This window comes from Taudactylus pleione, unplaced genomic scaffold (genome assembly GCF_031769625.1).
Source record: "Taudactylus pleione unplaced genomic scaffold, aTauple2 ptg000296l, whole genome shotgun sequence".
Classification (NCBI taxonomy): domain Eukaryota; kingdom Metazoa; phylum Chordata; class Amphibia; order Anura; family Myobatrachidae; genus Taudactylus; species Taudactylus pleione.
The window spans coordinates 21758881-21775083 of record NW_028284698.1 but is presented as its reverse complement, the minus strand read 5'-3'; the positions used below and the strand labels follow the sequence as shown (position 1 = coordinate 21775083).

The 16203-nt window shown below is 39.9% G+C and overlaps 1 protein-coding gene across 3 annotated transcripts in view; it reads right to left on the bottom strand.

The window, feature by feature from the left end:
• LOC148511753 (teneurin-1) overlaps positions 1-16203 on the bottom strand; it is a 658333-nt gene that overhangs the window by 515748 nt on the left and 126382 nt on the right. The window contains exon 3 of one of the 3 annotated variants that reach the window (XM_088482875.1): positions 6678-6719. The exons of the other annotated variants lie outside the window; for them this stretch is intronic. Within the exon in view, the coding sequence (XP_088339001.1) occupies positions 6678-6719 (42 nt within the window). The remainder of the gene's footprint in view (positions 1-6677; positions 6720-16203) is intronic. 3 annotated transcript variants of the gene reach the window in all.

Here is a 16203-nt window from a genome sequence, read left to right as displayed (position 1 = left end):
TCCTCTGGCTGTACGTTAATCGCCCCTTCCTCCCCAGATTTGCCCCAGGCTGAGGGACACACAATGCCCCATGTGGAGTGTGCTGTGATGTGGAATGGCACAGCAAATATTCTTTATTCTCTTTTTTTGTAAGGAGGCATGTTCACCCTTCCTTACATGCCCCCTGAAAGTATCCTGGCTTGGCACAGCTAGCTACAGCCCTGGTGGTGTAAAGAAAAGAATAGAGGCAAGCATGAAGCCACAGACTGATAGATGGTGGATGGAGCAGGGACCCCAAACAGCATAATTAATGATACGAGTTTGCTATAAAACTGATGTGGGAAAGAGTGGGCTAAGTGTACCTCTGTATGACACATAGGGGGCAATTCAGTGTACAGTTATGTGATGTTGGTGATGTGCAACTAGCGGCACATTATAGCTGCAATATTGCTCATTTTATCATACACTCAGTATCAGTGTCAACATGTCCATTATGAACATGTCAACATGTTAAAGGATGACATAACGACCATGTTTAAGTTCATGTTCTCATGTTGACATTATGAATTTAGACATGATTAATAGAGATATAATTATGTTTAATGAACCCATTCCACTGAGGTTACAATGGAATGTTTCCAAATAATGCCATGTGTTGAGTGAGGGTCATATATAGGTAAATTGTCATATTTAGAATATCTGTATTAACTAAATATGTGTCTCGGAGTGCATAAACTGGTTATCCAAAGGTAGACACAATATAAATTGTGCTGATTTCTGTTCTAGTAACCACAAGAAATATATGCTTCATGCAAAATGTGTTTCCTGCTACTGTAGCTTGTGTCTTAATAGGTTTATGCAAGAGTATCCCCCCTTCAGTAGTGATTCTAATTCATGTTACACCACACAGTAGTGCCCACAATTCCTCTTATGTTACACAGTAGTGCCCCTTATTGGCATGTGGCATCAGAGCAGTCAGGTGTGACTTCACCAGTCCAACCACTCAAGCTCCTCCCAGTCACTGGGTCACTGCAAGCCGGTCTCTCAGCAGTATCACCTGGCTCAGGCCTCCCATCAGCAACAGGGACACAACTGCCATGTTCTCTCCTCCTGTGTGACAAATGCTCATCCTTGCCACAAAGACTGGCTGATGTCAGGGCCAGGGTGGGACCCACCTTAGTGGAGGCAAAGAGAATGAGTCAACCACTAGTTCTGCCCCTGTCAGGATACACAGCATGCACACTAGATACAGGTGCGAAGCAGCATGAAGGGTGCTCGGTGCAGAAATGAGAGCACTGAGTGGCACTGCTATATCTGCTCAGATGTGACTTAGACCCACAGCTCAGCAGGAACCTGTGGATTGCCCAGCAGAGTGGCTGAGGCCTGGAGTATGAGCTCTGGTTGCTCCGCCCTCACTACGCCCCTGGTTTTGTGTTACAAATTCATGATTGTTACTCATTACTGAAGGATTCACCCTGTCCTTTATGAGGGTAATGTGCAAAGTTATTCCTCAGTAATCTATATCTGAACAGAGTTTATGGAGCGATGAGGGCTAAGTGTATTTTCTAAATCTCAAAAATATGCTTGGCACTATCACCTGTTATTATATGTGTATTTCCATTAAATGTTTATTAATATTAATACTGTTATAATGAGCAGTGCCATAGCAGGGCCCCTATGCCTCCTGCACATGTGACATCATTGTGTCATGAAAGAGGGGACATGGACCAGGAATCAGAGCACGCAGACATTTCTTAAGTTCTCCAGGCTGCATAGTGCCATTACAGGCAGCCTGCAAGCCAAATACAATTGCCACCAGAGCAGTGATGATGCCACCCACTCAACCTTGCACACTGGGTGGTGGCACCGATTGCACAACCCTAATTACAGCCCTGAGAATGAGACATAAGAATAACAATTCTTTATGCACAATTGTCTCTTTTTGGACTTTTTATCCCCAATCACTCTTTGAGAATGTGGCCACGTCCCCATCATGATGTGACTTTTTCCCCATCATCATGCTCCCTGTCCCATTCCTGGATCTGAAATATTCAAAGGTACAGTATGCCCTGTAGATAAATAATTGAAGTAATTACAAAATTAAAACTATAGGCATTCTGTTTAAGAGTAGTGAAGGGGTTAATACCAATTTCAGGATAAAAGCATTTCTCATATTATAGGCTCATTCTGTATATATACCAGCTAAATACAAATAATTTATTTTTATAAATATTATAAAACATTTACATGGTCAGCAGTTCCTTAGAACTGTTGGACCAAATTATTACTATATTGCTGTTGTAAGAGTTACTAAGATCAAATATTAAGAACCACCAAAAAAAAATATCCCCCACCCCTAAAAAAAACAAAAAAAACAAAGACAAGAGCATTCTAGATAGACCAGTAAATTCTTTACTGCTATGAAATTCAGTGTTTCCTTTCTGCACTGCATACACCTACAAAGAACTCCTGCGTCTGGTGAAAGCTCATCTGCTGTAGATACGAGTTACAGCACTTATGCCAGCATGCTTATATTTTAGAGTGCACGTATGTATTTATGAGTTCCTGAACTACAAAATATTTGAGGCCATGTTACTGAATCTACAATAATGTATTTTTTTATATGTTTTTATGACTATAGTTTACTTTTACGTAGAGATGAACAGTTTGGTTTTGACTTGGTTGTTTACACCAAATTAGTGCAAGCACGGATTAGATCAGATTTATTTTTATGGCTATCCAAAACACATAAGTGCTGGATAGCCAATATAATGCCGTTTTTGAGATCCGAACATAATCGAGTAAAACCGAACCGCTCATCTCTACTTTTAAACATTCATCAAACAGTTATAACCACCAATAATATAAAAAAATAATATAAAATAAGATATATTGTGTAAAATTGCAGAGAATATCAAACTGCCTTCTAAGCAACCTCTAAAAGTTCAACTTCTGGACACCGTTTACCATTTTTATTTCCCGTCATGAAAAAATGGGTCTGATACTTCAATTGGGACCCCTAACTTTCCATAAAGTCAACCAGACTGAGCTGTTTATGGCAAAGCAGCATATGCAGCGTTCAGAGCTGGACTCCATTCATCCTTGATGATGCCATCTGCCAGGACATAGCAAGAGCCATAGCCATTTAACTGGCACCAGGTTCCCTTCCTCATTGTCCATCCTTGCTGATTGAATATTCATGCATGGTTTAAGTGTTCCTGCTCTGAAAGCTGCAGCTTATGTTAAATGCCTCTGTGGTTCAGAGGAGACCTCCACCATTACCTGAAGGTACCTGGAGGAGGACAGTCCCTTTTGTTAGGAAAAACACAGCTGTAATAACAAAAGATGGAGAGAATATCCCAAAATATTTATATGACTGTTTTCACGATATGACACTGTACCTATAGATAGAACAGTGGATGATATATTGCAGCATTGGTTCTCAGTTCTAGAATTTATTTCTATTGCAAAATCAGTACTAACAAGAATACATCCTCATAGTGTTCAAGCCACACCATGATCCATCTATTACATGTCCATTTTGGATAAAAATACACCCCCTATGTGGCAATCCACAAGTCATCTAACTGCCCTAAATCTGTCCTGGACAAATCTGAACTATTGGCAGGTATGAATATATATTAAGCTTTCTAATCTCTGTTGTTACTATATGAGCATTAAAACTATTGCTATAGAATAGAAACTAGTTTATGAGGTGAATCAGTAGGATAGTGTGATCCGTTATAAAGATGAATTGCTCCATGGTGACTCATCACCAATCTAATGATGGTGGAGAACACAGAGACGCTTAGTGGAAAGTAGACAGTGTTAAACTGAACTATAGACAATATTGAAACACGTTAAGGCAAGAGAAGCAATGTCATTAGGCACCTTAATCACAACAATTTTACATGCCTGTTGCTGAACACAGAGACACAAATTAAAATGATTGATTATTAGACACACAAAACTGCAATGACATGTTAAATGTAAATCCAAATCCAAATGAAAGTTCTAGTGAAGCTAATAAAAACTGAGCAACAATGTCTTACCGATTCTGTAAACTAGAGAATGTTTAGTTCATATATGCCAACTCTCCCAGGAATCCTGAGTTAAATTGCTTAGGACATTGATGCAGTAGAGCGAAGGATATTATGGGTATTTCGATTTAACTTCCCAGTGACTTGTCACAGACACAGACACAATGGTAAGGAAGCAGTCTTTACCTTTATGCAAGGTCAAGGCGTGAACCATTTCAACTTCATAATTGAAACATTGCTGTAGTTCTACATATTCGCAATTGTTTTTGATCCTGATACACTTTAAAAAGAGGTTGGAAGAAAAAATAAATTTGTATAATATAGCCCTTTACCTTCCTCTTATGTGTTCTACAGTGTTCAGTAAGTGCTAGAGATCTAATTTGTTAGATGTCTGATTGCAAGCTCTTATGAGTATATCTTAAACTGTGGTTTGCAAGTTTGCCTTTGTAAATACTGTAGATAAAATTGATGTAATACAATGTAATACAGCAATTGGACATGACTGCACTCGTCCAGAGTTAGTGGTACAGTTTGTGTTTTGGATCTTAACTTTTTGTACTATAGGTGTATTTGTTCTCTGAATGTTATTATTAAATATAACTATTAAAACATGATATGTTAAAATGATATCAAGACTTTAAGACTAGTTTATATAATGTAAGTGGAGGCTAAAACACTTCTTATGTTATTCAAACAATAGTTTTAGATGACTATGAAGCTAATGAAAATATATATTTTGTTTTAGTCAAATGCCTTTAGGTGCTACATACAGTGTTATACTGTACATATATATAACTTACTATGGCAATAGAGTATTATTAAACTAAATCAATAGCTTGTATGGCACTGTATGGTAGTATAGTAAGGATAGAGGGGAAAGGCATGATCAGTTTACATAGTCACAGAACTTTGAATGTGCCATTTGTCTAGATCAGGGATGGAGAACCTCAGGCCCAGGGGCCGTATAAGGCCCCCGGAATAATTTGGTCTGGCCCTCTGAGACTTTTTCTGCTAGCCTCATCTGGATAGCAGGGTGACTATAATGGCACCCTCCGGCCAGAATCTATGCAGTAGTGCCGCCCGGAGCATCCTTAGGATGCTACAGACGGTCACACAGCTGCCCTTACAGCTCCTCAGGATGCTCAAGGCATTGCTGTAATCACTTGCGATTGTGGCCCATCCCATGTGACATCACATGGAGGGGGCATGGCCTGCACCAGGCCCGCAAATAATGTTATATATATCAAATTGGCCCTTGGCAGAAAAAAGGTTCCCCACCTCTGGTCTAGATTAACTGTTCTCCATCACTATGTTTAAAATGAATAGATTGTTACAAGGTAAGAGGCAATTGTTCATCCACACTGGAGAACTTTAATGAACGATGTAACGATCCCCGTTATGTCATTACGTAGCAATGCACTGGCCACTAGCAATATTGCTAGGTTTGATGTGCAGCACATCAAACCTGACGACCATCTCTAGTGACTGCGGGAGCACGCAAACATGCATACACACTGAGCAATGTAGGCAATATATTGTTACGAAACAGCATATCGGCCCGACATCGCTCCAGTGTGTACTCAGCTTAAGACACACATGGCTTTCACTTCGAAAAAGCCCTTAGGATGCTCTACAACATGAACAACGGTGGAGCTTTGTGGAATTCCTAGTCAAAAGTTGGCAAATATAAATGAAAGGGCAGTAACAGTACACAACATGCAGCTTTTATGTAACATCACCATTTTATTTTCCAGTTATGTTTTCTAGTCTTAAATCTTGTATTTCTTCAAATCACACATAATTCTTAACTGATTATGACGCCATTGCTGTTTTCACTATTTCCATGCCGGGAACCTGTTGGTGGTGTCTAATTTAACTGATAAAAAGATAATTACTGACTATAAACTCCTCTCTTAGGGGTATATTCATTATGTTAATTATCTGGACCCCAATAATTACAATTCTTGCTCACGGTGAGCATCGGATCAATTCATCAGTGATCCAGCATGGATACAGCTGATCCCAAAATCAGCTGTCTCCCCAAATGTTTTTTCTGCTCCTTACAGTCTGACTCAGCATTGCTAGTGCGCCTGCGTGAACTAGAGTCCACGCAGGCGCAGAAAGCCCCAGTGTCAGCTCCGAAAATATTGTATTTTTGGAGCTTGATGAATATACATCCCCATACTAGTGTATGGGAACAGTGTGCCACATTGAGAGAGAGGTAAGTAGGAGATATCTGTGATATCTCCTGCATTACCTTTATGATGAATGGCCTCAATACATAATTTCTACAAAAGTAGGTGAAAATGTTTTTGATGCTTTTAAAGAAATTAAGTGGTAATGAACAGACCCCAAGTTGACAGTAAAAGTTAAAACCTGCTATGCAAAGTGCAATTGGGATAACTTGAAATAGGGCGTCTAAGAAGAGAAAACACATCTGGAAAAATAAAGTTCATGTTTACATATAATCTACATATTTTATTCATGATTATTGTCCCTATAAACACAAACTACTATTGTCAACATGAAGTCAAGCATTGAAATGATGGGTTAAAATGATACATTCAAGACAAACAACGTAATTTTAGTGGTGAATAAGCTACACATGTACTAGACTGTTTTTCAATGCATATATATTAAATGGAAAGCGGAGCTTACTTTTTGGTGAACAGGTCCCACAGTCTAATAGTCTAGTCCAGTCTGTAAGATAATCAATAGATGTCATTCATTCCTTTGCTGTCTAGTTGGTTTAAATTAAGCACAAAAGCAAAAGTATGTACTTGTAAATGAATAGTTCAAAATGTCAGGTGGCTGAATTATTAAAAAAAAAAAAAGAACTCAAAACAAAAATATAGATGAGGTAGGTATTTTGGGGGAACTTCATAAAATCTCGGCGAGAGATAAAGTGGAGAAGTTGTCTATAGCAACCAATCAGAATATTGCTGTCATTCCATAGGCAGTGCTAGAAAAATGACAGAGGCTAATTGGGTGCAATGGGAACTTCTCCATTTTATCTCTGTTCAAATTTTACAAATCTCCCATACAGAGTATATATATATATATATATATATATATATATATACATTGTGTGTCTATTCATATATATATATATATATATATATATATGTGCATATATATATGTGTGTGAGTGTATATATATATATATATATATATATATATATGTATATATACACACAGTATAAAAAAAATATACTATATATATACATATATATATATATATATATAATGTTTATGAAATTTAGAGTTAAAATGGAGAAGTTTAGTAATATTTATTTATATTAGGTGACTTACAAAGTCATCAGTTAAGTAAAATGTATAGTACATTCCCTTCTGTAAATGATTACAGATATTAGTAATGCACTGACTGTTGTAGATGATTACTGATATAGTATTAGTAATCATGTACTCCTTACTGTAATTATTACAGATATTAGACAACACCTTGGATTTCCATGGCTATTTAAAACTACTCGGACTGCAGCCTGGCACCCTTGTAAGTTTATATAGTCATGAAACACCTTTGTAATAATAGTGTTGCTCCTCCTAGCAGGGCCATAACTAATAGTTGGGTATGGGATGCCAGCACTTGGGAACCAGGCAGTCACAATCCCGGTGCTTGAATCCCGACAGGTATCCCGACTGTCGGTATTATGACTGCATCATAAGTGAGCTATGAATTAACATTGTTTTATTAATAGATACTTACAGTACAAGCTCTGCAGGGGGCAGTTATATTAGAGCTTATGCTGTTTCAAACTTACAAATCACATTATCACACACATAGAGTAGTTGTTAACATTTGCATACAATTTCCAGGGAAACTTTGCTGAAGGGCATGTGCAATCTTTGTACACACATAGGCTGATTCTGAGTTGGACTGATCTCAGTGCATGAATACAAATGGTGAGTTTTTGCAAAAAGACCATTTTAAAGTCAAATTAAACTTGGCAGACTCTCTCTTTTGGTGACAGTGGGCATTTTGGGGGGGAGGGCAACAATGTGATTGCACAGATACGCCCTGACTTGAGGCATTTGTCATAAGTGTGTAGCTACAGCTCTGTGCGATTCTGATTTGTATGCACAGCAAGGGGAAACCAGTATCTGAAGGATCCCTTGCACATGGCATGGGACTGGTACAAGAGCCAATACTAATATTTATGGTTGCGGTGGGCAGCACTGCTTTCCACAGGCAGACGCGCAGATCCTCACATTAGTCCTTTGGATTCTCACATTAACATAAGTAATCTAGCTTCCATGGCTGCCCACAGCTACAGCTCCACAGCTTCAGCCCCACAATGTGCTAGTGCACTTCCCTTAAGAGATGGTGACAGAATACTAATGAGAACAACTGAACCAAACACTTTATATTGAAAATACTCATACAGTATGTAATATATACTAGGTAAAGTGATTTCACCATTATCTATGACATAGCAATAAGGCAGCGGAATGAGGATTTAAATGTGTACATGAAGGTGGGAGTGAGGTAAAATTAAAAAGGGGCTTAGAGGGGGCAGAGCTTAGTTCATTCTCACCTTAGTGAATGGGAGAATAAGTTAGAATAATGAATGGGGCCACCACTTCAGTTTTACAAAAGTTCTGTAGATGAAAATTAATATTGTCACCTACTTTTAAGGCTAATGAATAGGCCCCTTATACTGTATGTAATATGGCCAAAAAGCAAAATAATTAATGTAATAAATTCCAAAAACACACTAAAACAAAAATAATTCTGTAATATTTATAAGGAATGTAACAAGTGCACAAGATCTTGCTTCCTATTTCAAAAACAAGATTGATAATATCCGAAATGAAATGGTATGCACTTCCTCAGCCAGGGTCTTGTTCAATTCCCTACCTGAACCCAATGGCACGTTCTCATCATTTGACCCCACTAATGAAGATGAAGTAGCTACACTCTTCTCATCCTCCTACTCTACTACCTCTCCTCTTGATCCTACACCCTCACAAATCAGTAAAGCTCTGTCTCCTGTGCTCATTCCACACTTAACTAAAATCTGTAATCTCTCTTTCTCTACTGGTATCTTTCCATCACTGTTCAAGCATGCAGTGATCACTCCCATTTTGAAAAAACAAAATTCTGACCCTAACTCTCTCTCAAATTACCGTCCTATCTCCCAGCTACCTTGCCCCTCCAAGCTACTGGAGAGACTTGCCTACACTCGCCTCACACACTTTCTTAACACCCACAACTTATTGGATCCACTTCAGTCAGGCTTTCGTTCCCAACACTCCACTGAGACAGCACTGGCTAAGGTAGTAAATGATCTGGTCACTGCCAAGGCTAAAGGCCATTATTCACTTCTAATTTTTCTAGATCTCTCAGCTGCCTTTGACACTGTTGACCACTCTCTTCTCATACAAACACTACAATCCATAGGTCTTCAAGACACAGCCCTTTCTTGGTTCTCATCTTACCTATCTAATCGCTCTTTCACTGTTCGCTTTTCTGATTCTAACTCCACTTCGCTACCTCTATCAGTTGGAGTACCACAAGGTTCAGTATTAGGTCCTCTGCTTTTCTCAATATATACCACCTCTCTTGGCAAACTAATCAGCTCTTTTGGTTTTCAGTATCATCTGTACGCGGACGATACTCAAATTTACCTATCCTCCCCAGATTTGTCACCATCTGTGCTGGTCCGTGTCACTGAATGTCTCTCTGCCATTTCATCTTGGATGTCATCTCGCCACCTCAAACTTAATATATCCAAAACAGAATTAATTATATTTCCACCAGCCAATAGCGGTTACCAACCTGATATCTCTATTACTGTTGACAACTCGACAATCTACCCCACCTCACAAGCTCGCTGCCTAGGTGTCATCCTTGACTCTGAACTGTCTTTTGTTCCCCACATTCAATCTGTCTCTAAATCCTGTTACATGCATCTAAGAAACATAGCCAAAATTCGATCATATCTTACTCAAGACACTGCAAAAACTCTTATACACGCACTCATAATTTCCCGCATTGACTATTGCAATAGTCTCCTTATTGGTCTTCCCAAAAACAGGCTCTCCCCACTACAATCCATTTTGAATGCAGCTGCGAGGTTGATCTTTCTCACCAAACGTTCAGTGTCTGCTGATCCACTCTGTCAGTCCCTCCATTGGCTGCCAGTCTTCTACCGTATTCAATTTAAAATACTTGCACTCACACATAAAGCTATTAACCAAACCACACCAACATACATCTCTTCACTTATCTCAAAATATCTTCCAACCCGACATCTCCGTTCTGCACAAGATCTGCGTCTCTCATCCCCGCGCATTACTTGTTCCCATGCACGGTTACAGGACTTTTTTCAGGCTGCACCCACCCTGTGGAATGCCCTCCCATGCACAATAAGACTTTCCACTAGTTTCCAAACATTCAAGCGTTCTCTGAAAACTCACCTCTTTAGACAAGCTTATCAGATTCCAGGACCGCCCACCTAACCTTTTATAGCTCCCTATCTAACTCTCTTCTTATAGTAAACACTTATCACATCTTCTCTTTCTTCAATTGAACATCCTCCTAACCCTAGGCCAACTTTCCAGTGTGATTGGATTATACAGCCCACCAAGAATATCTGCAATTGGGCTGGACCTATTTGCAATAGCACCTCTCCTTGTGTATCAACACCTATTTCCCTATAGATTGTAAGCTTGTGAGCAGGGCCCTCTTACCCTTATGTATGTCATGTATGTATGTCTTTTACAACCCAGTATAATGTTAATCTTGATTCAAATTGTAAAGCGCAACGGAATTTGCTGCGCTATATAAGAAACTGTTAATAAATAAATAAATAAATAAACAACAAAAGATTAATAATATTCAGACAAGCTTATCAGATTCCAGAACCACCCACATTACCTTTATAGCTTCCCTATCTAATTACATCCCTTGTTACAGTCCACACATAACCTCACATATTTTCTCTTACTTCACTTTGACATCCTCCCAACCCTAGGCCAACATTCCTGTGTGACCGGATCAAACAGCCCACCAAGAACTTCTGTAATCTGGCTGGACCAATTTGCAATATGTAGCACCTATCCTTGTATATCAATACCTATTTCCCTATAGATTGTAAAGGTGCCCACACACATAGCGACATTTTACATGATTTGGCCGATTTCGATGAATCGTGACGACGAATCGGGTAAAAAAAGTACAAATCGTGAGTTTATACTCACGAGCACGATGCCGATGCGCGTCCCCGCTCGTCGTATATCGCATCTTCTGATCTGCCGTGCTGTAGGGCAGATTAGCCAACCATGAACACGATGGAAGCCGATCGTGATAGTTTTTTTCCTCACGATGAATCGTACGATTCATCACACAATGCGAAATTTGACTGACAGAAGCCTGGACACGCCCCATCGCCATCTTGTGCAGCATCGTGTATGGAGCAAGACAGTCGCACTTTGGGAGCCTGCACAGTGAAGTCTTGTTTTGTTGGATATTTGGTGAGTATTTGTACAGTTTAAATGCAACCATCCTGACCACCAATATGTGCTCCCCACTGCCCACCAATGTGTGCCCCCAGGTAATAAATGCATGACCCAGCCACCGCCCGCCGTATTGAGGCGGGCGGTGCCTGGGTCATGCATTAAGCTCCCACTGCCCACCAATGTGTGCCCCCAGTTAATAAATGCATGACCCAGCCCCCACCCGCCGTATTGAGGCGGGCAGTGGCTGGGTCATGCATTAAGCTCCCCCACTGTCCACCAATGTGTGCCCTCAGGTAATAAATGCATGACCCAGCCACCGCCCGCCGTATTGAGGTGGGCGGTGGCTGGGTCATGCATTAAGCTCCCACTGCCCACCAATGTGTGTAATATAACAAAAAAATAAATAAATAAACACGTATTTTACAAAAAATCACCATACATTAAATTTAAAAACACACATTATTTAAAGCTGGTGGTCTTCTACCTATCGGTCTCCAGCTGTTGTGGAACTACAGATCCCAGGATGACCTGCCACCCACCTTTGAAACTGTTTTTAGGGCATCCTGGGATCTGTAGTTCTACCACAATGACAGGCCCAAAGGTGGAAAACCCATGCTGTCAAACAAAGAAAAACATTATATTACCAAGCAATAAACACATGACATTCCTGTAAAAGAAAACATGATTAGAATACCATAACAAACCTTTAAAAACCTGTAAAAAAGAAAATATTAATACATTAAAAATGTGAACTATAACATTACATTTAACAAATACTGTATACCTGTACACAAATATTTAAATGTCCTTTTTTTTCTTATTCATAGGTAATGTCCATGGATTCTGAACGTGAATTCGTTATAGGATTCATTGAAATCCTGCACTCGAAAGAGTATCTGTGGAAGATCAATTCTCGGAAGTACCACAATAAGTCGCACAAGTTGGCCGCACTAGAGGAACTTTTGGCGTATACGAAAAAATACATATCTGATGCAGACCTGAAAACTGTACGGCAAAAGATTCAAAATCTCAGGACAGTGTACATCAAAGAAAAAAAGAAGGTGGATGACTCCAAAAAATCAGGAGCGGCCACAGATGATATATATACACCTGCACTGTGGTACTACCAAATGATGTCATTCATCAGTTAACAAGAGCCTCAAAGGGAATCAATCATCTTGATGTCTGAGCGTGAGGGAGATGAGGAGGTTGCAGAAGTAGTGACACAGTTTAAACCAAAATCCTTAATGTTTTTGTTGTTAAATCCCAAATGTTCAATTTAGTCAGTAGTTCACAGACAGTCCTCCTGCCATGGTACAGCACCTGGTCCATTGAAATAGGTCATGTACTCCTCCCTCACTTCTTTGGCACGTGCGGTGGATGTTGTTGTAATTGGTGGTGCAGACACAGATGTCAAATGTTCAATGTCCTCCAGGGGTCCTACATTTTCTGGTCTAGCTGGGACAGGTCTTCATTGAGTAGATTTTTCTTCGCAGAAAGTTGTGCAGCACACAGCACGCCATCACGACCCAGTCTATCTTCTCCACATGTAGATTGATGGTGGTGTGGAAAATGCGGAAGCGGTTGCTCATTATTCCAAATGCATTTTCCACAATGCGCCGTGCCCGGGATAGACAGTAGTTGTAGATCCTTTTCTCTCTGGTCAGGCCCCTGTGTGCAAATGGCTTCATCACATGTTCATGTAATGCAAAAGCCTCGTCTGCAATGAAAACGTAATTTAGGCCGTGCTTTGTCTGGTCCAGTGAGGGCAAGTTGAGGGTTTTGTTGGCGAGTCTCTGGTAGAAAGCCATCTTTTTGAAGGACCCACCATCCGAAGTACGGCCATTCTTGCCGACATCCACAAACAGAAATTCGTAGTTGGCATTCACCACTGCCATGAGAACGATGCTGAAGAATCCTTTGTAGTTGTAGTAGTATGATCCGGTGTTGGCAGGTGGGTTGATGAGGATGTGTTTCCCATCGATGGTTCCTGCGCAGTTAGGGAAATTCCAACGTTCAAAATCTTCTGCGATGCTAGTCCTCTCCTCCACGGTGTTAGGAAACTGTAAAAATAGTAGAAAAGGGGTTAAAACATGACTATAATTTTTTTTATATCATTTTTCCCTATATAGACTCCCACCCAAGACCCTGATTTAGCATCCGCACCGGACCTCAGTCTGCTCGGTGGTGACAGTGATCCGGAGAATAGCACACAAGTGGAAACTCCACTTCCACCTGGACCCTCATCTTCTCAACAACCCCAAAAAAAGAAAAAAAAACAAGGGAGAAAGGAGAATCTTACTGAATGTGAGGACCATTTTTTACAAAACGCAGAACGGCTGCTGCAGACACCCCCAGATGCAATAGATGATTTCACAGCTCATGTGAACAGCACATTGAGAAATCTGAATACAGATATCCAAAGAAATTTTTTAAGGTTAACCCACAACCTGTTGAGTCACTATATGAGCAAAAACCTAACAAATTCTACATACATTGCAGATCCAATGCTATTTTCCCCTGCCCCAAATAGGTATGTCCGCCCCCCCCTGCCCAGTTAGATATTACTCCCCCACCAAGCACCCCAAGCACCAGCACCACCTTGTATAATGCTCTGCTGGATGCAGCAGATGAGTCGCCCCAATATACAGAGATGTAATTTTTTTCTTGCTTTTAATATCACCAAATTTTATGATTTCTAATAGGTGCTTGCTGCATGGGATAGGGTGGTGATGACGCCATTTGGACAAGGTCACTACGCACATGGCACAAGTACACATTGCTGGAAGCTGGGGCCACAATGTATACTTGTGCCATATGTGTATTGGCCTGTTCAAACTGGCGTCTGACCCACCCTATCACATACAGCCGGCTACCTATTGGGATTCATAAAATTTGGTGATAATGTTCTTTTGTAAAATTGTTATAAAAAAGTATATTGCACACAGTTTAGTGCACACTTTCAGTTGCCTGCAGATCAGTGCACATTGTAGTAAATGAAGGCTATTTTTTGCTTTATATTGAGTAAAAATAAAAAAAATGTTTTTCTTTACATAAGAAAACAATGTGTGGTGTTTTTTTTAACTTACCTTGCAATACTGGTACTGTAGGACTTTTACAATGGCTTTGCAGGTCTCCGGAATGATGACGCCCAAGGACTGAGGTGAGATGAGTGTCCCAAACTTTAGGTCTTCCAGTGACCTTCCTGTAGCCAGGTACCTTAGGGTAGCCACCAGTCTGTCTTCAGCAGGGATTGCCCTCTGCCACCTTGTGTCCTGTCTCTGGATGTGGGGGATCTCCAGATGCAGCAATTCTTGGAAGGTGGGTTCTCCTTGATCTCCATCAGCAGGGACATGTGAGAGCGGGTATCCCTTTGTAGCAGCCACTCCTTGGTCCACCATGCTCTCGTCCTTCTTTGCTGGGCCCTCTTCCTAATCTCCCGGACCCCAGCTTCAGTGACCAATACTCTATACTGATAGGGATGCATCAGTACAGAATTCAGGAACAGGATAGAATGCAGGTAGGTAGCACACACTTGCAGGTAGAATAAACTTTGTAAAAGGCAAGCCAAATACAAAGAGCACAGTAGCAATGTACAGGATTCAGCAGGAATACACCTAGCCTCATCTAGTAGCAGAGCAGAATGTACACAGAGTTTAAAGGGTGCCTGCTTTTTATACTCCCTAGCTAGCCCCTCCCATTGTTATGGCTATTTAAATTTCCCACCAATAGTCAAGAGCCTGTTTTATTTTTTTTTTTAAACTCACGATTTGTTATGGCCTATCTCACGATGCGTACGATCCGATAGATCGTGAGATCGTAAGACAGATTGGGTGTCTTTTTTCCAAAATCGTGTTCACGACGGCAAGGGAGCTCCCGTGAAAGTTCATGAGGAAATTGACCATAAAATCGTATCGTGAGGACATCGGTATGTGTGTGGGCACCTTAAGCTTGCTAGCAGGGCCCTCTTACCTTTATGTCTGTCTGTTATTACCCAGTTCTATTAATATTGTTTCCAATTGTAAAACGTAAATAGTAAACTGGAATATGCCGCGCTATATAAAAACTGTTAATAAATAAATAATAATTGTTCACCACATAAGATTAATTTCATTTTTAAGATGCTTTATTTATATAAAAATTTAAATGAACTATTCATTAACAATATATCTGATATATTCTTCTGATATAATAAAATATTATTCTTTTTATTTTAGCCTATTTTTTTTTTCAAAATGCTTTTTGAACAGTTTTGAATATACATCAGTTAAGCAAATTGGGTGTACAATACTGTAGCTTATTTTTACAAGTCTGTCCGATCCGTCCTTCATGATCCTACATGAAGAAGATCTGAATAGACATTTCAATTTTGAGAAGTAAACCCAAGGAGAAATTATACGTTGTGGTTGAAAGACAGTTTTAATCTACATCTGCTTTATCAGACCTAAGTTTCTTGTACAATGATAACTCAATTGTAGCGTAAGTAATTTTATTTTTGTTTTAAGTTGACTTCATTTCATCTTTCAGAAAATCATACGCATGCATCAGCAAAGGTGACCTGACGCCCTGTGTAATCCCTCAGGTTCCATTAGATGAAAAGACAAGTCATAAATTAACCTCTGAGATTAAAGTCAAGGAATGAATTCAAAGATGTGGATTTATCAAATCTCATCATCTTCTGCATGCATTGCTCCTATGAAGT